This window comes from Phlebotomus argentipes, unplaced genomic scaffold, assembly GCF_947086385.1.
Source record: "Phlebotomus argentipes unplaced genomic scaffold, Phlebotomus argentipes genome assembly contig_6, whole genome shotgun sequence".
Taxonomy (NCBI): domain Eukaryota; kingdom Metazoa; phylum Arthropoda; class Insecta; order Diptera; family Psychodidae; genus Phlebotomus; species Phlebotomus argentipes.
The window spans coordinates 5,027,596-5,046,793 of NW_026776145.1; the positions used below are offsets into that span (position 1 = coordinate 5,027,596).

At 47.8% G+C, this 19,198-nt stretch overlaps 6 protein-coding genes across 8 annotated transcripts; 3 read left to right on the forward strand and 3 right to left on the reverse strand.

Moving 5' to 3' along the window:
* The first annotated feature begins 205 nt into the window (after positions 1-205).
* LOC132260539 (riboflavin kinase) lies at positions 206-931 on the forward strand. The gene is made up of 3 exons (XM_059758730.1): positions 206-314; positions 374-525; positions 583-931. Exons 1-3 carry the CDS (start codon positions 227-229, stop codon positions 805-807), a joined length of 465 nt encoding a protein of 154 aa, XP_059614713.1. The 5' UTR covers positions 206-226; the 3' UTR covers positions 808-931.
* Positions 932-939: 8 nt separating this feature from the next.
* Positions 940-2,204, reverse strand: LOC132260475 (transcription initiation factor TFIID subunit 7). Its single transcript, XM_059758612.1, has 2 exons — positions 2,104-2,204; positions 940-2,042 (listed from the first exon to the last, which is right to left on the reverse strand). Exons 1-2 carry the CDS (start codon positions 2,188-2,190, stop codon positions 942-944), a joined length of 1,188 nt encoding a protein of 395 aa, XP_059614595.1. The 5' UTR covers positions 2,191-2,204; the 3' UTR covers positions 940-941.
* A 143-nt stretch (positions 2,205-2,347) lies between these two features.
* On the forward strand, positions 2,348-5,034 carry LOC132260516 (general transcriptional corepressor trfA-like). Of its 2 annotated transcripts, none has more exons than XM_059758695.1 (4): positions 2,348-2,572; positions 2,802-3,070; positions 3,653-3,801; positions 4,590-5,034. In XM_059758695.1, the coding sequence occupies exons 1-4, from the start codon at positions 2,348-2,350 to the stop codon at positions 4,790-4,792; spliced, it is 846 nt and encodes a 281-aa protein (XP_059614678.1). In that variant the 3' UTR covers positions 4,793-5,034. The 2 variants fall into 2 exon arrangements, with proteins under 2 accessions (XP_059614678.1, XP_059614687.1); XM_059758704.1 differs by lacking the exon at positions 4,590-5,034 and adding an exon at positions 3,931-4,583.
* Positions 5,035-5,069: 35 nt separating this feature from the next.
* Positions 5,070-8,111, reverse strand: LOC132258176 (endoplasmic reticulum metallopeptidase 1-like). The gene is made up of 6 exons (XM_059755324.1): positions 8,007-8,111; positions 7,912-7,948; positions 6,382-7,854; positions 6,138-6,322; positions 5,802-5,960; positions 5,070-5,739 (listed from the first exon to the last, which is right to left on the reverse strand). Exons 1-6 carry the CDS (start codon positions 8,013-8,015, stop codon positions 5,077-5,079), a joined length of 2,526 nt encoding a protein of 841 aa, XP_059611307.1. The 5' UTR covers positions 8,016-8,111; the 3' UTR covers positions 5,070-5,076.
* A 343-nt stretch (positions 8,112-8,454) lies between these two features.
* LOC132260451 (la-related protein 1) lies at positions 8,455-18,445 on the forward strand. Of its 2 annotated transcripts, XM_059758569.1 has the most exons (9): positions 8,455-9,208; positions 9,452-10,015; positions 10,126-10,234; positions 10,308-10,417; positions 12,938-13,716; positions 13,784-15,627; positions 16,161-16,476; positions 16,537-16,788; positions 18,311-18,445. In XM_059758569.1, the coding sequence occupies exons 2-9, from the start codon at positions 9,455-9,457 to the stop codon at positions 18,345-18,347; spliced, it is 4,008 nt and encodes a 1,335-aa protein (XP_059614552.1). In that variant the 5' UTR covers positions 8,455-9,208; positions 9,452-9,454; the 3' UTR covers positions 18,348-18,445. The 2 variants fall into 2 exon arrangements, with proteins under 2 accessions (XP_059614552.1, XP_059614560.1); XM_059758577.1 differs by lacking the exon at positions 18,311-18,445 and having other exon boundaries at positions 16,537-17,997.
* LOC132258181 (uncharacterized) lies at positions 18,315-19,171 on the reverse strand. The gene is made up of 2 exons (XM_059755337.1): positions 18,506-19,171; positions 18,315-18,415 (listed from the first exon to the last, which is right to left on the reverse strand). Exons 1-2 carry the CDS (start codon positions 19,169-19,171, stop codon positions 18,350-18,352), a joined length of 732 nt encoding a protein of 243 aa, XP_059611320.1. The 3' UTR covers positions 18,315-18,349.
* Between the last annotated feature and the right edge of the window lie 27 nt (positions 19,172-19,198).

Sequence of the window (19,198 nt, forward strand, 5' to 3'; positions counted from 1 at the left end):
CGACTTATTGCGGCAACTCACGGTCACTCTCTCCATTGGGAAATTCATCAAGCTAAATAGTACTGAAGCAGTTCAGCAATTTTTTTCCCTGGCACCGCATGACCGCATTTCAATTAACTACAATGAGTCGCACTGGTCAGTCTGTAAAATCATGGTGAGGAGTGAAACTTCTCGATAAGATATTGTATGACTTGCGACCGTGATTGTGAAATTGTGCCCACGTGAAATGCTGGTGAAGGAGATTCTGCCTCTCTTCACGTCCGGGAAGGTGATTCGTGGCTTTCGGCGCGGCACGGAACTTGGCTTTCCCACAGGTGAGACCTTTTGATGACTCTGCTGGAGAATTTAAGGCAATTCGCCATCATTTTTGCAGCCAATTACCCTGTGGAGGTGGTGAGAGCGCTGCCTGCGGACTTTGCCACTGGAATTTACTGCGGCTGGGCTCAAGTGGCGAACGGAGATGTCCATAAAATGGTCATGAGCGTGGGATGGAATCCCTTCTTCGACAATAAAGAGAAATCGATGGTTCGTACCTCACAAATTGCTTCGAATGGCGCATTAAGAGATCTTTTGCTGTTCCAGGAAACGCATATCCTTCACACTTTCCCGCAGGATTTCTATGATCAGACGCTGAAAGTCTGCGTGGCGCATTACCTCAGGCCAGAGGCCAATTTCACCACGCTGGAGAACCTCAAGAAGGCAATCCAGCAAGATGTAGCGGATTCAGACAAACTCCTCGACACACCAGAATTTTACAAGCTCAAAAGCGATCCCTTTTTCATCAATACGACCAATGGGCATCTATAAGATCCTTCAGACTAGCTCCAATTATTCCCAGGAGAACACAATCTCTCTCTCTATCGTAGGTTTTAGCAAAACGTTGCCTTTAATTCTGTGAAATATGCGGGAAATGCAAGTACTTAGCGAACAATCCAGACTTTTCACGGCATCACGATGCCCTCAAGCTCCTGCACTTCCAACTCCTTGCTGTGAATCTGCCTGACAACGCTATCCAGCGTGTCTTGCATCCTCTGTCGCAGCGTTTGATTCTCAATCGAAGAGATTTCCTGCTCCTTTTGCATCCTCTGAAGGCGAAGCTCGTCCAACTGTTGTCTGAGCTCGCTAATCCTCGCATGACTTCCCTCACGATACTCACCTTCGTTGTCAGAGTCGTGACGATCATCATAAAAGTCCCGGCGATGGGAAACGCCCGAAGGTCCAGCTTGATCCAGTCCAATTGCAGATCCCTTCTGATGACTGTTGAACTCTCCGCGACTCAATTCCTGGTCCAGATGCATGGAATTCGAGTCCGACAAGCGACTATCATCAGCTGACAAGCGACTGTTCTCATCCAAGTCCAGCACGTTGATGTTATTGTCCTCATCTTCGGAAGACGAGACTTCGCCACCGAAAATGTCGTGCTCTCCCACGTCCAGACTTTGAGAGCCGCTCATTCCCTCAGCGTCCCTCGCATTCTTCTGCGCAGCCTTGCCCTTAGCCTCCCTGGATCCTCCTGCCTTGCCCCCGGATGGCTTATCGCCCGGCTTGCGCTCCTCCTCTTCATTGATGATCTCATACTTCACACTCACAGCGTCATTATCTGACCGCAGAAGTCTCTTCACCTCCTTCTCAATCTCAGGCGCTTCAACGTACTTCTTCTTCAGCGTCTTCCGGAAGCGGCGCTTACGGATGTTCTTGCACGGAGGCGTGACGCCGTGCGGCCAGAGGAACTTCTTGTCCACCTTGTTCGGGTCCTTCTTCTTGTTCTTATTGGGCGACTCCTCTTCCACGGGCGTCGGGAGTTCTGGCTCAAATTTGCAGATCATCATCTGGCAGATGTCCGCCGTCTTGTAGAAGCTCTTGTTGTCAATTGTCTTCAGGGATTCGATGACTGTGGGTAGATCGACAACTTTGGCGTACAAATACCAGTTGTCGAAGCGAACTTCGCCATAGCGAATGTCGTTCTCAAGGCGGATGTTGAGGCGATCTTTGAGATTGTTGGCGCCTTGCTGAATGGCCTCTCGGAGGGCTTTAGCTGGCTCCTGGAGAGGAAAACACAATCATCAGAGACTGACTTCGAGACAAAGAGGTTATGAAATTCACCTCGGGAATTCTCAAGATCAACTGCGTCTCCAGTTCAACTCCATCATCTCGGCGGGAGTCTGAAGCGTGCTTCGCCTTCTCGTGCATACTTCTCAGCAATTTTCAGCTTTGGAATGCGAGGAAAACTTCAGAAAAGCAGACGCTGCTAAATTTCTTGCCGAAGAAAAACACCACCACCACTAGCGATCGCAGCGGACAATAGTGGCAGTTGCGAGCCAGGGGTGGGCAACCTGCCGCCACTTTTATGACAGGTGTAGTGAAAAAATTGCCAAACACACAAAGTTCCAACGCGACAAGAACTGAGCAAGTTTTCCGCAATTTTCTCCGGCTTCCTGACTCATTTGCATGTTCGCCGACCAAGAGCAGTGACATGAAGTCCCTGTCGAGTGTGAAACCAGTGATTTTCCTGGCTTTCCTGCACGTTGCGCTGAGTCAGCGAGTCGCTCCTGGAGTGCCACCAAATCAATACGTGGGTATTTTTGACTGGTCCAGCTTGTTCGTGACGAGGAAAGTGTGCTTTAGTGATAACATGGGAAATTTCCCGCCGCTTAATCCCGCTATCAATTGTCGAGGTCATGGAAATGCTTGAGAAATTGGCGAACACCGCAAGACTTTCACTTTTTCCTCCTCACGGACTTTGTCGACTGGACCAAGAGTTTCTCGGAATTTTCCTAATTGCTTGTGAAATATGATTTCAGCAACCACCCCCGCAGCAGGTGCCACAGTATCAGCAACAGCAAGTGCCTAATCAGCAGTATCAGCAGCCACAGCATGGCCAGCACGGCGGTCCGCCGCCAAATGTCCAGCACCAGCAGCCTCCGCCCCAGCATCACCAGCAGCCTCCGCCTCAGCACCATCAGGCGCCCCCGCAGGGACATCACCAGCCTCACGGGCAACACGCACAGCACGGACAGCACGGCCAGCCGCCACAAGTCCTCAATCCCGGCAACATCCAAGAGGAAAGAGAGTGAGTGACATTTGAAGGGTTTCCATCTCGTTTCTTTCGCATTTCTCGGGCCCTTTAAAGATTAAAGAGGCTGTTTTTTACGTGAATTTTCTACGCGTGGTCCAGAGAGGAATATTTTAAAATCGCACAAATTTTCTAGCCTTCCCTTCGGATTATAACTGTAATTCGCACAGAAATTTCAACTAGAATGATTTATGCATAAGGCGATTAAAAAAAAACTGGTTTAAACTGAATTAAAGACAATCTAAAGCGCAAAAAATAGAGCGAAAGGAAGGAAGCACAAAAAATTACAAAAGTCGCATAAATTCAGAAGATGGTTCAATTCAAAAGATAGTATTGAGACAACTGAAAATATTCTGTGTTTCATTATTAGTATTTTTCGTCTCTATGATCGGAAAATTTCCGATATTCTAACATTCCTCTCAAGATACAAATTATATTTATTCAGCTGAAAAGAGCAAATCTCAAGAGTTATGAAAGCAAACAGAAAGATAATTTGCCATTGCAAACAAGTCCAGACTTTTCACGGTTGAAAAGTGATGCGATAAGAGAAACATTAACGGCAATTTACTGTACTTGCAGTCACATCAAGGAGCACTTGGAGGTGCCGATCGACACTAGCAAAATGTCTGAGCAGGAGCTTCAGTTTCACTACTTCAAGATGCACGATTCGGACAATAACAACAAACTGGACGGATGCGAGCTGATAAAGTCTCTAATTCACTGGCACGGTAAGTCCGTAGATTTCGCCCTCCCGAGTATTTGTCTCTAATTGTTTCTCTCTCGCGTGATGTCTGATGCTTTTCACACATCCTTCCTGTCATTGGGGCGCTTGATTTCCGCATGCTTTCGCTGTGCAGAACAGGGAAGCAAAGAGCACCGCGAGGGCCAGCCTCAGGTTGAGGAGAAGTTGTTCTCCGACGAGGAGCTCGTGGCCCTCATTGATCCCATCCTGCAGATGGACGATCTCAGTCGCGACGGTTACATTGACTATCCGGAGTTCATTAAGGCGCAGCAGAAGGCGGCCAGCCACCAACAAAGGCCGTAAGAGAGCTTAAGGGCAGATCGACCGACACGTGACAATATTCTTGACAAAACGGATCTGCAGAGAAAGAGACTGACGCTGTTTCTCACTTCCTGAATCTTCCAGCTCTGCTCAGAATCTCTCACCATCTCATTTTTGCGTTGTACAGACTTTTTTTTTCGTTTTCCTGCCGGCCAATATAATTTAATTGATATAGTTTCTTGTGACATTCCCATGGAGAGATTATAAAAGAAGATAAAGAATCCTTTTTCCAATTGTTAAGTTTTGTTGTTGTGCTCTTTTTCCCCGTTCACTTCGCATTGTAGATTGTGGTGAAGGATCTTCTCTCTTGTAGCTGAAAGCCTATCATTTTGTAGTGTTTTCCTTCTCTATTTTCCTCTTCTCTGTGATTTTGCTGTTCACTCTCTCTAAAATGTGTCTCTTTGGACGAATTTTCCTTGTGATGCAAAAACACGACTTGAAAAAAACAAACAGACGAAATCCCGAGCGATCCTGACATTCAGGCGGCAACGTACACGGACGCCCAACTGGAGACGATTGTGGAGAGTGTTCTGGGAATGATGGATAGGAATAAGGACGGCTTCATTGAGTACCACGAGTACATCAATTCGGAGAGTGCCCAAAACCGTGCCGATGACCTCAAGGCAAATCCGCACTTGCAGAAAAACAAGGGATAAATAATGCATTTTCTGTATATATTTCTTGTACATAGCACAAAAGTCTTCTTCATTCGCGCGTAACAATTCTTTTTAAATTTTTATTTTTAACGTATTGCCTCAAACTGGGTTTCAATAAAAACGTCACAAATTTATCAATAGATATTAAATTTTTTTTCTACGCCTAGAATTGTTTGAGATGTTGGAAAAATTGCTGGAATTGTTTAAAAGCGTACAATTGCAAGAGGTGGAAAAAACCTGTAAAATGTGCTGAGATTTCTTTTGTAAAACCTGGAAAATTCTCTTCAAAATGTGTAACTCTTAACTGTGGCCAAGGCGGCTGACGCCGATGCCCAGGGCGGAATCTTCACGAGCATGTTCGTGAATGTGGGTGTAAATTCAGCCGAGAGATTCCTGAATATGGCCACCAAAAGGATGTCCAGGAGGACTTCTGGTGCAGAACCTTCTGCGATCTTCAGTGTGAGCGTGAAATTGAGCGTATTCCCGGGAAAACTACTCTCAACGGTGACAAAGTGACTTTTGTCACTGATAAAGTCTCTCATGGGCGGAATTTCCCGGCTGAAAGTCCACTGGATCAGAGAGACATTCGCCCTCGGGCGAATCATTAAAGCCATTTCTCTCTTGGGGATCAGCGACAAGTCCAGCTGATGCACAACAGGAGTGACAACCTTTCTGGACTCCAGCTTCAGGTGTGTGTGATCCCGAATCAGAGGTCCGGATGCTGGAAGCCAGAATCCTCCTGTTTTCAGCTGATCCTCGTGGTGGAAAGGAAGGCCACAGGCGACATCGATGGCGCAGAGATCAGCGTCGTTTTGTGGAATTGGCATTCCAGGTGCTGAGAGACTCTCCAGAGTCTTTCTGGAGTTCCTGTCCAGCTCCTGCATCCAGAATCCCGAATCTGTGTACCTGATTCTGCCGCCAGTATCGTAGAATGTTCTCAAAGTGTGCTGAAATAAAGATTATTGATTAATTTATTGGGTCATTCGTTGAGATTGCGCCTTAAGGTTACCATCAAGATGAGTCTCTGAGGCTTCGGCGGCGAATGTGAGACGTCTCTGTAGGGAAACTCAAGTCCACTGTTGGCCAGGATGAGACGAAAGACGAGAAAAGTCCCCATCAGGCCGTAAACCAGGTGCTTCCGCTGGGGTAGCAGCAGCGTCAAGGGCACCTGTGAACGCGATAAGATATCATAGCGAATGTATTTTGAGCTATTCTGCAGAAAAAGCGACATTCTAGCATATATCAGGAAGCAATGCCGGAAGAACTAGAGAACAATTTTTTTCCATTTTGCATGCTGAATGCTCTTTTGAGCCCCGCTGGCCGAAAGCATGTGGCGGCGACTCACCATGTAGCTGGTGGTGAAGAATGTGAAAGTGGCGCAAACGGCTCCAATGGCCAAGTCCGGATTGAGCGTGGCTCCGAGAGTGGCAGTCCTTGGGATTAGCATGTGAATTGTGGTGTGGTAGACAAAACTGGTCCACGTCATGATGATCATTTGGCCAGCGAGGTGGACGTACAGCCACAGATTTACTGAGAAATGCAAATGAGTCGCGCTGAGAGAGTGTTTTAGGCATGGCTTGAGCATTTACCTGTATTTTGAAGATTGAACAGCCAAATTGCGATTGTTGGGATCAAAGAGAGCGCCAGGAGGATTGTGGGCAGGTAGAAGAGTCTGTAGCCGCTGATCAGAAGTCCCGCGGTGACCACAATCCATGCGATATTGATGCCGAGCAGAGCGCTCTGAACTCTCAGGCCAAGACTGATGGGCGCCTCGGGATTCGCCTTGCGGATGTGGATGAAGCAGAGGAGAGCCAGTGTGGGGACACTGTAGAGGCCCAGAGAAAGCCAGTGGCTTCCGTACCAGGACATCGGTTTCCCGCTAGCGTCCAGATTCACCGCGATCGCGTAGATCACAGTTGCTGTTACGAAGACGGCCATCGTGGCGGAGATAAAAGTCGACAGTGCTTCAATCCAGATGAATCTCGCGTGGAAATCCCTCGTGGAGTGCGCAAGGGAGGCGAACGGCACTGCCACAGCCAGGATGGCGATTAGGAGGACGAAGAAAGCAGCCAAAGGGCGACTGATGTGCATCACAGTGACGCCCAGGAAGTCGAAGTAAATCCCTGGCGACTGGAATTCCACTCGAGGCAACATGGAGAGATCCCTGAGGAGCGCCAGGACGCTCCTGGCCAGCCTCTGGAGTCCGGACGAGGAGACTGAATTGACGGAATCGAATTTTGTGCTGTGGAAGAATTCTTCCTGCGGAATGAAGCTCATGGCAGGGACTTTGAGCTTCTCCGATGAAAACCTGAGACCGTAGTCCCGTGCAAGGCCTGTCAGGTGAGCAAAGTCCTCCAGGGCAGCTTGAGTGCTGGCGCCAGGAGTGCCTTTAGCATAAGAATTGACTAAGTAGTGCGAATCCTGTTCAGTGAATTGCACTGTATGTCGACCATCGGCACCAAGATGAGGAATAAACACCGCTCCACGAATATCTTTCTTCCAGAGATGTGTTTTCTCCTCGCTTAGGAATTCCTGGAGGCCGCCGAAGAGGAAGATGAGGGAATTTTTAGGCTTCTTCTCACTTTGAGTAAGAGATCGCAATATTTCCAGTGCTGCGCACAGATTTGCCGCCTCGTGACCACTCTTCAAAGTGGAATCATATAATATCTGTTCACTCCCGAAGACGACAAGGAAGGAATTCCTACTTTCTCCATCTATTTTCACTGATACGGCCTCAATATTGTGATAAACTCTCGTCGAATGCTGTCTATGATACGATCCAGACACTATTGCAGTTTCAGCAGTGATTCTCTGCTCTTTGTGGGCATTTTTCTCGATCCTGGAGATCTCTTCCTTGAGGAAATCAAGCGTTGTGTTGATTTCCTTGTTCCGCAGGCGCTCATTTAGGACTCTCAAGCTCTCACGCACCTGTTCTGAGAGACTGCCCTCAGCGGGGCTCCATTGATAGATTGTCAGGGAGATTTGCCAGCAGATGAAGATCATCAGGAGTCCCACAACGGACCACTTCTCCGCCACATTGTGGACATTCTTCTTCGGATAATCTGCAAAGGGGGGAAACTTGTTACTTTCCCCTGGGCATTCTACTGCCGCATACTCACCACAGTTGGGATTGAGGACTCTTCTCCTGGACTCCTTCTGCAAAAGGTAGATATTTGGATTGGGAATGCTTCAATGTGGATTCAGAGACACTTACAATGTACATTTATGCGGAAATTGTGGTTGGAAATTGATGGAAAAGTATAAAACCTCAAGCACTAGAGCACATTATCCGCAGAAGGTACAAGCATGCGCACTGGGCACTAAGGAAATGGGTCTCTTGAGGATTCCTCTAGCTACCAGGATTGGGGGGAAGTAGGCCCAACGGATAGCTTTTCAAATCTCACGCTCTGGTGGCGAATAGAGAAAGTTGTCAATCATATCAATATTGCTTATATGAATTAGCATGATTTCTTCCACCGAAGGGAAATTTGGTGGCCAAATGATAAATCTAAAATTGCTTTAGAGATTCTTGCTTTCGGAAAATTGAGCAATATCGGGGAGTTTGATTGGGAAAATCCCTCGTGGAGCGAGCGATGCGATTGCAGATGTCGCCGTGGGCGGTGAACGGCCGCCATTCGGGTAGAAATTTGGCGTTTGTCAAAAATCGGTCTCCTTTCGGCACATAACCACATGGAAGTGTGCGCAAGAAATTGTATTAATTCTGTGGAAAATCGCGAGTTTAGCGTGTGAAAAGCGGTGAAAAGTGTCTCCTATTGACGCTTGGCATCTCATCTGTGTGTGCGCGCGTGCAAGTGACCCGTGAAAAGGGGTGAAAGGCCACGAAAAGTGGTTATCACTGGTGGAAAAATAGTTTGCACCTTTCGGGTTCGTGTCGCGAGTTGTGACGTTCTTTTTTCGGGGGGCGAGCGAGCGAGAGGCACACTTTTGTTCACTTCTTCCCAACTCGCGGATTTCGCACGCTGGTGGCGACTTGCGAGTGCAGTGGGGGCGCCTGTTTCGTGTCCATTTCCGGACACTCGTGTCTCCGGCCAGCGCGAGAGCGTGAGAGCGAGAGAGAAAGAGAAAGAGAGAGAGAGTGACTTTTTGCACAACACACCAACACAGTGGCGGAGGTTTTCGTTGGGTGAACTGCGTTGAGGAGCACGATCAGGATCTCCGTGGCGTGAGCGATTGGCCAGGAATCGCCGGGCTGCGCGGCGTGGATGGAACAGTAGCGCCCCCAGTCATGGTGTGCTCATAACACGTCGCGGTGATCGTGTCGTGTTGAATATTACATTTTCTCTCCCGATAATCTCGTTGGGAGGGAGGAGATAGACAGAGAAGGCTGCCCGGGAGTGCGAGCGAGAGGGGCGGCATCGTAAAAACAGCCTACAAACACAGCGACAAACGTGAGAAGTATGTACTTTATTGTGTAATCTCTTCACACTTTTATGCCCACTGTCGCCAATCGACGACCGATTTTCCAGCATTTCACCCATTCTCCCGTGAATATTCCGCTCCACCGCCCCCCAGTCCAGCCACTAGTGTCTCCCTTCGCCCCTCCGGCGCAGTGCGGAGACCCCCGGAGCGCCCTGCGGTCGCCCCGTCTTCGGCTAGACTCGCTAATGTCAGTGTGTCACTGTGTCTCTCTGTTTTAAGGTTATGGCAACGAAAACGCTGGAGAAGAGCACCACATTGAACCCGTCGAGCGAGAATCAGCCGTCACACCATGGCACATCGACAGCGCCGGCCAACTCATCCTACGCGAACGTGGTGAACAGTCTGAAGGCGGGCAGCGGACACTCCCTGGTGGAGATGAAGCAGCGCAACGACAATAACAAGGAGAACGTCCTGGGGGACAAGGTGGCCGAGGAGGCGCCACGCACCGCCGACACCACAACTCCTCGGGAGGCTCGAGGAGCGCCCGCTGGTGAACCGGAGGACGACGACAGCTTCATTCCCGTGGCATCCTTGACGAAGAAGGAGCGCCGCAAGGAGAAGCGACAGCAACTGAAGGCGGCCGCCAAGCCGGAGCCAAAGCAGGCACCGGCAGCGGACCGGAAGGCCGCGGTGGCGAAGAATGGCAAAGTGCCGGCCAACGGAAGTACATCTGCGGCAGATGTGACTACGAATGGGGCCAATGGGGGGCAGGAGAAGACGCCTAAGGAGGAGGCACCGAAGAAATTCGTGGAGGCTCCAATTCCCACAGTGAATGCATGGAAGGTGAGTTGAAAACGTGGAAGTGTGTTGCTGTTGACACTTGTTCAAATACTAGAAATTCACTGAAATTCCATCCGGTGCTAACACACTTTATTTTCTTCCATCGCCGACAGATTCAGAATCAGACAGAAGTGGCGCCGGATGTAGATGTGCTCAAGAGTAAGAGAATTCTGCAGCCGAAAGAGCAGCAAAAGACCCGGATAGTTGGAGAGCAGTCGAAAGGTTTCTGTCGAAAACGTGTAAAAAATTGGTGGGAATTTTGACAAACTAAAGTGATTTTTCTCTGATCTTGCAGCACCTGAGAACGAGCCCAAAGTCCAGGAAGTTGCCATTCAACCGGAAACACCCAATATTGCCAAGATCCTCAAAGAGGAGAAACAGCAGCAGCAACACAAAAGCAATAAGGTAAATTAGTTGTATGGAAAATCAACCTTTTTATCACCTTGGGACGTCTCTATCGATGATTTCGTTTATCAAAAATGAAACTCCATTGGTCAAGTCTTGTACGCGAGTCTTATCGCTCACAATTTTCTCTCTCGCACACCGTGAAAAGTCGTTGAAAGAGGCAATCTGAGAGTTCCTCAAGCGCGCGCGCCCCATTCTATGTAAATGTCGACGTTTCACATTGATCACGTCGAAAATTTCCCTCCCCAGCAAGGTTGGAAAAAGTGTACGCGATCGGTTTTTATCGCAATCGTTATTGGATAATTGAGTGCTCCCTGTGGTTTTGTACATGATTTCGTTATCTAAACTAGTGCAATTGCCACAAAAGTCACCGGGGAAAATATATAAAGCCATTAAAGAGTTCTGGGAATGAATAAACTCGATACTGGCATTTATGTAAATTCTTATCGAAGTGATTATTTGCACGTGCTGCATTTGAGAGTTCACGAAAAATTAAATTCACAGAAATTATCATTGGTTGGAAATATATATTTTTGCATGTTATGTTATCTGTAATCCATCCTTAAAGGAATTTTTAAGCAATTGAAGCACTGATCTTAAAATAAAATACGCATAGATTGTTGAAATTACTACAGTTTTCTTTTGTGGACCGCGAGATAACAATAATTTATTATCAGCGAGATATTTTTGTCTTTCTTCAAGATACTCTTTATAGAGAAATATGTGAGGATCTCAACTCTAAAGAATTGCGATTTGAAATTGTAAAAGTGCGATTCATTTTCTGGAAAAAAAATTCAACCATTTTGAAGAGTTTTTAATTTAGCAGCAAAGATTCTCCAGAATTGATAACAGATCAATGCTAACTACATTTTCTAGAACATAATCCATTAAGGGTGTTTTTTTGAAAAACTCAAAAATATGCTTGCGAAAGAAACTTGTTAGAAAAGTTTACTCTGTATTTCTCCCATCTTTATCACAACGTCACATTGCTTCTGTGCTGCAGATGATAAGTAGTCCGAAGGGCGATGCGTAGTTCAGTAGCCAAGTTGGGGTGAGATTTACAAAGGTCTGGGATTGGCGTTGAAACGTGGCCAGGTGCGGATGAGGTTGAAGAAGGCGTCTCCAGGGCAGGCAGTGGCGACGGCCTGACGATGTCCGATGAGCCAGTAGTTGGTGGCGATGTGTCCGCCGCCAACGCCGCAGTTGATGAGGCGCTGAAGGGCAAGCTGAGCAGCGGCATTGGGGTTGCGGGAAGTGAAGTTGCCGAAAACGCAGGCGCCGACGGATTGGTTATTGTATCCGGGAGCGTGTGCGCCCTGACGACGCCAGCCGCGACCCTCGTAGGCGAGACCGCACTCGCCGACACAGAAGTTGTAACCGATGTCAGCCCAGCCGTTGCCGTCGATGTGCCATCCCTGGATGTTGCGCATCTGCTGGGAGCAGGCGGCCTGCGTGGAACAGAAGGCGCCGGCAGTGTGGTGCACCACAACGAATGGGGCGGGCACGCGTGGCAGGGCGGCGGTGTTGGCGTTACGAGCTCCCCACTGGGCGCGGGTGATGATCGTGGGACACGCTGTGGAGCAGAGAATGTTGGTCAGGCGGAAGAGAGAGAGACCTTGTGGGAGACTTACTGGCTTGAGCGGCGGCGAAAGCCACGCACAGCACGGCGAGAGTTGCAAGGAAGCGATTCATGTTCACGGGAAACTTCACTGACAAAGTGTATTGGCTGGACAAGGTGTCGTGGCACTTTTATACCCTTTGCCAGAGGGTATCTTATCGCTGACCACGAGAGCTGCGAATGACGCCGTAGTCTGTGGGTGGGAAGGTAGCTAAAGGGAAGATTTAGTGGGGTCAGTTTTTTTTATTTTCAAACCATAATGATTAGATTACTTGTTATCACAGAGATTCTTTACTGTATTGCGATTGTAGGGATTTTCCCCAATCATAGTAAATTGATTTATCTCCGTGTTGCTGAATTGAAATTTGCCCAGAAGCAGTGACGATCTCAAGTGTCCATTTATCTGGACTTGGAAGAATAAATCATTCGATTGTGAATTAATGAGTAAAAGCATGGTAGGAAAGTAAACATGCTGAGTTGCGTGTGTGGTTCGTGATCAGGAAGAAATCTTCCTGTCAGTGTGGGATCACTTGATGGCTGATTAGGGGAGAGATCTCTGTGTGTGTAGGAATGTCTTGTGCTCCCCATGAGCTGACGTTGGGTAATTAATCATTCACGTGTACAAATTCCAGTTGGAGTTTGGGAATCGTTATTCTTACTGAAAATTTCTTGGTTCTGTGTGCAAAAGTCCAATGGAATCCACTCTGTCTCTTGATCCCTGCCTCAATCATACCATAAATCATTCATTACTCAATGAACGGTTTTCTGATGAGATGATTATTTGGGTCCCCGAGGGTCTTTTTGCGAAATGGTGCGGGAAATTGGGTGGTTTTTGTGCGCACGATGACTTGTGTGTGTCGCATTGAGATAGTAATTGAATGTTTTTCTTTCACTCTTTTCAGGCGAGTGATTTTACAAATGTGGGCGACTGGCCACTGTTGGGTGGAGTTCCGGGAAATGGTGGTGCGAGTGCTGGTCCCAGTGAGGTGAAGAAGCCACCTGCGAATGCACCAGCAGCTGAATCGACGCCTGTGGCTGTAAATGATGAGCAAACACCATTGCAGCAACCAGCGAAGGCGCCCACGCCGCCAGCAAAGGAAGTCCCGCCAGTCGTGACTAGCGTGACACGCACACAGCCTGAAGTGAATGGCATGAATCACGTGAATTGTGCTGACGCTGGAGTGCCACTTGCCGGCACGAGTGGCACCAATCGGCGGGGTTTCCGGCAGAAGTGGGTGCCGCTGGACATCGATGTGTCGAAGCCGTCACGTGCTGGGAAACGTGGCGGTGCACGCGATGATTACCACCAACGTGGCGGTGATTTCTACGGTGGAGCTCAGCACAGCGGACGTCGCGGTGCTCCGGAGTACAGTGGCCGCAGCAATCGTCGCTTCAAGGGTAACTCTGGACGCTCATCGGCGGCGAGTGTGCATCACAACGGCGCCGGACCGGCACCGAGACGTGGCGGTCGTGCCTCGCGTGCCGGCAATGCCGCATCGCCTGTGGATCCGCATGTGATCATGCACGATCCCGATCGCTTCAGGGAGTTTACGGTGGCCAAACAGGGTGCTGATTTGGCGGCCTACATGATGCCTTTCATGGGTACCTACTATTTCAATGGGGTGCCCGCATATCCGACCATGGATCAACCTAGTCTTAAGGAGTGCATCAAGAGACAAATGTAAGTTGCTAGAGTATATATGGAAAGAAGTTTCTGGCATTAACTTGTTGTTTGCTTCCTTCTTCAGAGAGTACTACTTCAGTGAGGAGAATCTGCTGCGTGACTTCTTCTTGCGTCGCAAGATGGATCCCGAGGGATTCATCCCAGTGACGCTGATAGCATCCTTCAATCGTGTTCAGGCCCTCAATGCGGACACCGCGCTGATCATCGAGGCGATTCGTGACTCGGACAAACTGGAGATTGTCAATGATTTCAAATTACGCACCAAGTCAGACCCAGCCAAGTGGCCGATTATATCGACTCTCGATGGTGCTGCAACACCATCGCCAGTCGCTCAAAATCCCATAGCACCGCCAGTAGTCATGCCAGCGCCGATTCCTGTGGTTCCAGTGGAAGTTCCGGCGGTGCCGATAAGTCAACTCGCCGCGACTCCTCTCAGCAAGATTCCGCCGCCCCCTGTGCCGAGGAACTTTCGCTCGAGAACGGGTGTTGAGGGTGTGAGTGAGGGGAAGCGTGTGGAGGAGAATGGAATTGGTGGGATGAAGGATGACTTGAATCCTGATGTGCCAGAATTTGTGCCGCCGGCCAAACTCAAAGACAATTCGAAGCGAGTGAGTGGAAAAAGTGATCAGCTGCCAAAGGATGGATATGATGAGGACGCTGAGGTGGCGAAGGTGATGACTGACAATAATTTAAGGCGTGACGAGGGTGAGGAGAGCGATTCGGATCTGTGGCGCGAGGTGAAGAGGCGATCGAAGCACAATAATAGCAAGGAGACAACACCAAAACCGGCTGGGAATGTGAGTCAGCAGGGAAAGCAGAGTCAGCGGCCGCCCGTGGCGGAGAAGGAGGAGTTGGACTTTCAGTTTGATGAGGAGCTGGACATCCCCACGTCCGGACGGGTGAACCACTTCACGGAGAACTGGTCGGACGATGAGTCGGACTACGAATTGTCGGATCATGATATCAATAAGATTCTCATTGTGACACAAGTGATGAGCCATCGGACGCCGAAGCACGAGGGTTACGATCGCACTGGTGACTGGACGACGCGCACAAAGATAGCTCAGGACTTGGAGCAGGTGATCAATGATGGTCTCATAAACTATGAGGAGGATCTGTGGATTGCAAATCGACGTCCAACGTCGAATAGCTACAAGACAGTCAATGTGATTACACAGGAGGATTTCGAGAGATTCGTTCCGCGTGTCGCCAAGAAGATCAATCCCGATGTTCCACCACCGCCTCCGCCCACATTCACAGAGGCCGGCGCCGCAGAGGCGGCTGCCGAGGCCGCAGGCGATCTCGATGCATCCACGAGTGCTGCAACGCCTGGTGGTGCCCATCGCAAGGCACGCTTCTATGCTGTGAACAAGGACGAACTGGTGGATCCGCGAACGCCGAGGAAGCGAAAGACACGCCACTCTAGCAATCCCCCCGTTGAGAACCACATTGGCTGGGTGATGGACGTTGTGGAGCATCGGCCGAGGACGTCGAGCATGGGCAGTTCAGCGGGCACGAGTCCCACGGCGTCCAGCTATGGATCTTCAGTGCCACAGAGTCTGCCCGTGTTCCAGCATCCGTCGCATGCGCTGCTGAAGGAGAACAACTTCACGCAGCAGGCGTACTACAAATATCACCATCGATGCCTCAAGGATCGCAAGAGGATGGGTCCTGGACAGTCACAGGAGATGAATACGCTGTTCCGCTTCTGGTCGTTCTTCCTGCGTGAGAACTTCAACAAGAGCATGTATGACGAATTTAGACAACTGGCCATGGAAGACGCAGAGACGGGATTCCGCTATGGACTCGAGTGTCTCTTCCGCTTTTACTCGTACGGACTGGAGAAGAAGTTCAGACCGCATCTCTACGAGGACTTCCAAGCGGAGACGATCAGGGACTATGAGAAAGGTGAGTGTGAATGTGATTCATTGATATTTGATATCGCAATTAAACCAGGTTTGCCAAATATTGTCGACAACTTGTTGAACTACATTTTCAAAACATGACATTATTTACTCAATTTCAATATACACACACAGAAGTCTGGAGTGCAAAAATATATCATTTCATTCGGAACTTTTATGACTTGTTTTCAATAAACAGTCGCACAGAAGCGTGAATTTTCCTCCTTTTCTAATTTACTGAAATTGCTTTTGTTTTCTTCTATTCATTTGATGATGGAGGGAGAATAAATTAGCAAAAATATAAAAATGTGCTCATAAAGTGATATTAGGATTGTCATACTGCCGTGGAATTGATCGTAAAATCAATTATGCGTGGAATTTTTGGCTTGGCAACATCTGCATGACCCAAGTAACCAGTTTTAGTCTATTTGGATTATGAGTATAAAATTAGACTATGTGGCAAAGTTCATGCCTCTGCAGACACTTCATTGATCTTTGAAGCATTCCTTCAATCTTTCGTTTCTGCCTAAATTTCAGGACAACTGTACGGACTGGAGAAATTCTGGGCATTCATCAAATACTACAAGAACTCGACCAAGTTGACTGTTGACCCGGTGCTGAATGACTACTTGTCCAAGTTCAAGACAATCGAGGACTTCCGCGTGGTGGAGCCTCAGCTGGATGAGATGCTTCAGGGTGTGGGATCGCTGAGGACGTCGCCGGACAAGCGGCGTCATCGCAGCGTGTCGGAGAGTGAAGGTGCTACAACAGCTGCTGGAGACGGTGAGCAGGAGGTGAGACCCATCGTTGGATCTCTTGGCAATCGCAATGTTCAGCAGAATCGTGATAGAAGGTGAGAGAATGGGGAATGACGGAGGGAATGATTGTGAGCTGAATTGTGGGTGAATTGCAGATTTGGTGGCGGCAATCAACGCACAAGAGCGGGCTCTTTTGGTTCGACAATGCGCTCGTACAAGAGGAATCAGGTGCAGCAGGTGACGAAGGTGCAGCAGAGTCACGGTCATCCTGCTGACGGGCCATCACGTGATATTTGCACGCCAAGCACGTCGTCTGTCGCAGATTCTATGCCGACGTGCGTGACCAAAGGTGCCGATGGGGGCAAGATTCAGGCGAAAAAGTCCAAAATTGACGCTCCGGCGAAGAAGTGAGTCAGACGTTTTCACAACAATTTAAATAGATGTGCTCTCCCGCCTCTGCAGAGATGTGAGAAAGGCAGGGAGAATGAGTTGGAGAGGTGCCAAATGGGACTTTTTCGCGCTATGCGTCCAATGAGACGCGGAAAAAAGCTCAGCAAAGAAAAAAACAACAGAGTTACAACAATGTTATGATTTTCTAGCGTGTGTTTGTGTGTGACATGCGATTTATGCTAAAGACATTTTGAGATGATTTCTTTTTTTGATAAGAAAATCTCCCAAAAACAACTTTCCATTATTGCGAGAAGTAACAATTCTGAGGGCGTGAAATTGTGCAGCAAAAACACACACACACAGACAGACATTTGAAGGATTTAAAACCGTACAGTGAAGCACGAGCAAAACAATGATATTGCGCGAGTTGAGGGGAAAAATTAGAAAGATTCGCGCTGCAAAAGTCCCAAAGGTTTGTTTTCTTTTTTTTATGAATCGAGAAAATTGAAGAACTTGTGTGAAAATGAGAAGAGCGAGAATTTACGTGCTAAACGATATTAAACTAATGATGAAATGCTATCCATTCTTATGTTTTCTTGTTTTTGTTCACAATTCAGTTCTGCTGTAGTTGATAAATGTTGCCTTTTTCTTTATATTCTTTCACCACCCCTTTTTTCGTTTATATTTACGACATTATTTTTGATTTAGTGGCGGAACATCAGATGAATGCGAAAATATTATAATTACACTTTTGATTTAGAGAGAGAGAGAGAGAGAGAGAGAGAGAGCGATAAGAAGAGGAGACATAAATGATAAACATTTAGAGATGTACTTGTGAAATGATGAAAAGAAGGAAGAAAAAACTTATTACAATTATAATGCGAGTGTGTTTTAAAAGAAGAATAAAAAATGAGAGATAGAATATTTACACTGATGATGATGAAGAAAAATTAAGAAAATATACAAAAAAAAATAAGATTAGTCTTAATGAAATGATATAAACTTGTAATATATATTATAATGAAGGAATGAAACACATAAAAGAGGATAACTTTAAGACAAAGCGAAAACATATTTGGCCAATCGAAGGCTTTACAAGAGGAGAAGGAACACTGAAGAGTAAAACGTTGTGCGCATTTTTTTTAAATAATAATAATAATTTTCATTATCTTCTGATCTGCGAAAGAAAACCATAATTATGCAGTCACAGTTTAAATGCAAAGAAAGGAATACAATGGTGAAGAAAAATTATAATTGTCATATGATAAATCCTCGCGCTGGATTAAGTTGAAAAACCACGGATAATCCTATATTATCGTTTACTAAAAACAAATATGCAAATACAAGAAAACCTTGATTTACCTTAAATATTATTATACTACATTTAAACACTATATTTTTAATGATGGAGAATATAAAAACACAAAAACATGTAACATCGTTGAATGATTTTTTTGGATTGAAAAAATAATCAAAAGAAAATGAGAGAAAATAAGAAAAAAAGATTTCAACACCAAACTCTTGTATTGATTTTCCCAGATATTCCCAGAGTTTTGAGGTTTTGGCATCGCATTGAGATCAGTCAGGCGGCTGCGGTGCTGTTCTGGGGCGCTTCCGTGTCAGTTTTCTCCCGAGCGAGCGTTTCTGGAGAGAGGGAGAAGGGAAAACAATTTTTTTGTACTCTGCATTGATCAATAACAGTCCTTTTTGTCCTATTTGGAAATCGCTTTTTACCTTTCTTCGCACTCTGGCACTCAGAGTTCTGATCAGAGAGCGTCCTTTCTTGCCCTTCTGATTCACGATGTCCCGCATGATCTCGTTCCTCCTCGTCAGCGCCACGTGGTTGTCCTTAACAGTAGTCACGAGCCAGTTGAATCCCTCCGAGAGGCGCTTTGATCCCTCCTCATCCACACTCACGCCGATCACGAGCGTTGGAGTCTTGAAGGCGTTCGCAAAGTCCGAGATCTCGAAGAAATCTATAACGTCCAGATGATCCACCGCATCGCGCTTGTCCTGCTTGTTCACCAGCACCAGCAGAGGCTTCGTTTGCAGCAGTTCATTCTGCATGAGCTGATGCAGAATGTCGCGTGATTCCGCCAATCGCTGCCATTTGCTGCCGTCCACCACGTAAACGACGCCCAGGGCGTCGAGAAAGTAGTGCTTCCACAAAGGACGCACGTCCTCGCGACCACCGACTTCGGTTACCTCAATTTGGCTGCCCTGAAGCGTGACAGGAAACACCTGGCAGCCCGTTGTGGGCTTGGGAACGCCCTTGAGGCGAGTCTTCAGCAAAGTGTTCGCCAGACAAGTCTTCCCGGATCCGTCGAGACCCACTAGAAGGATACTCAAGGCAGTGCCGCTGGTGGGAGCGACGCGGCGCCTCCAGCAGAAGTTCCCCATGACACTGTGACTCTTTTCGCGTTGCCC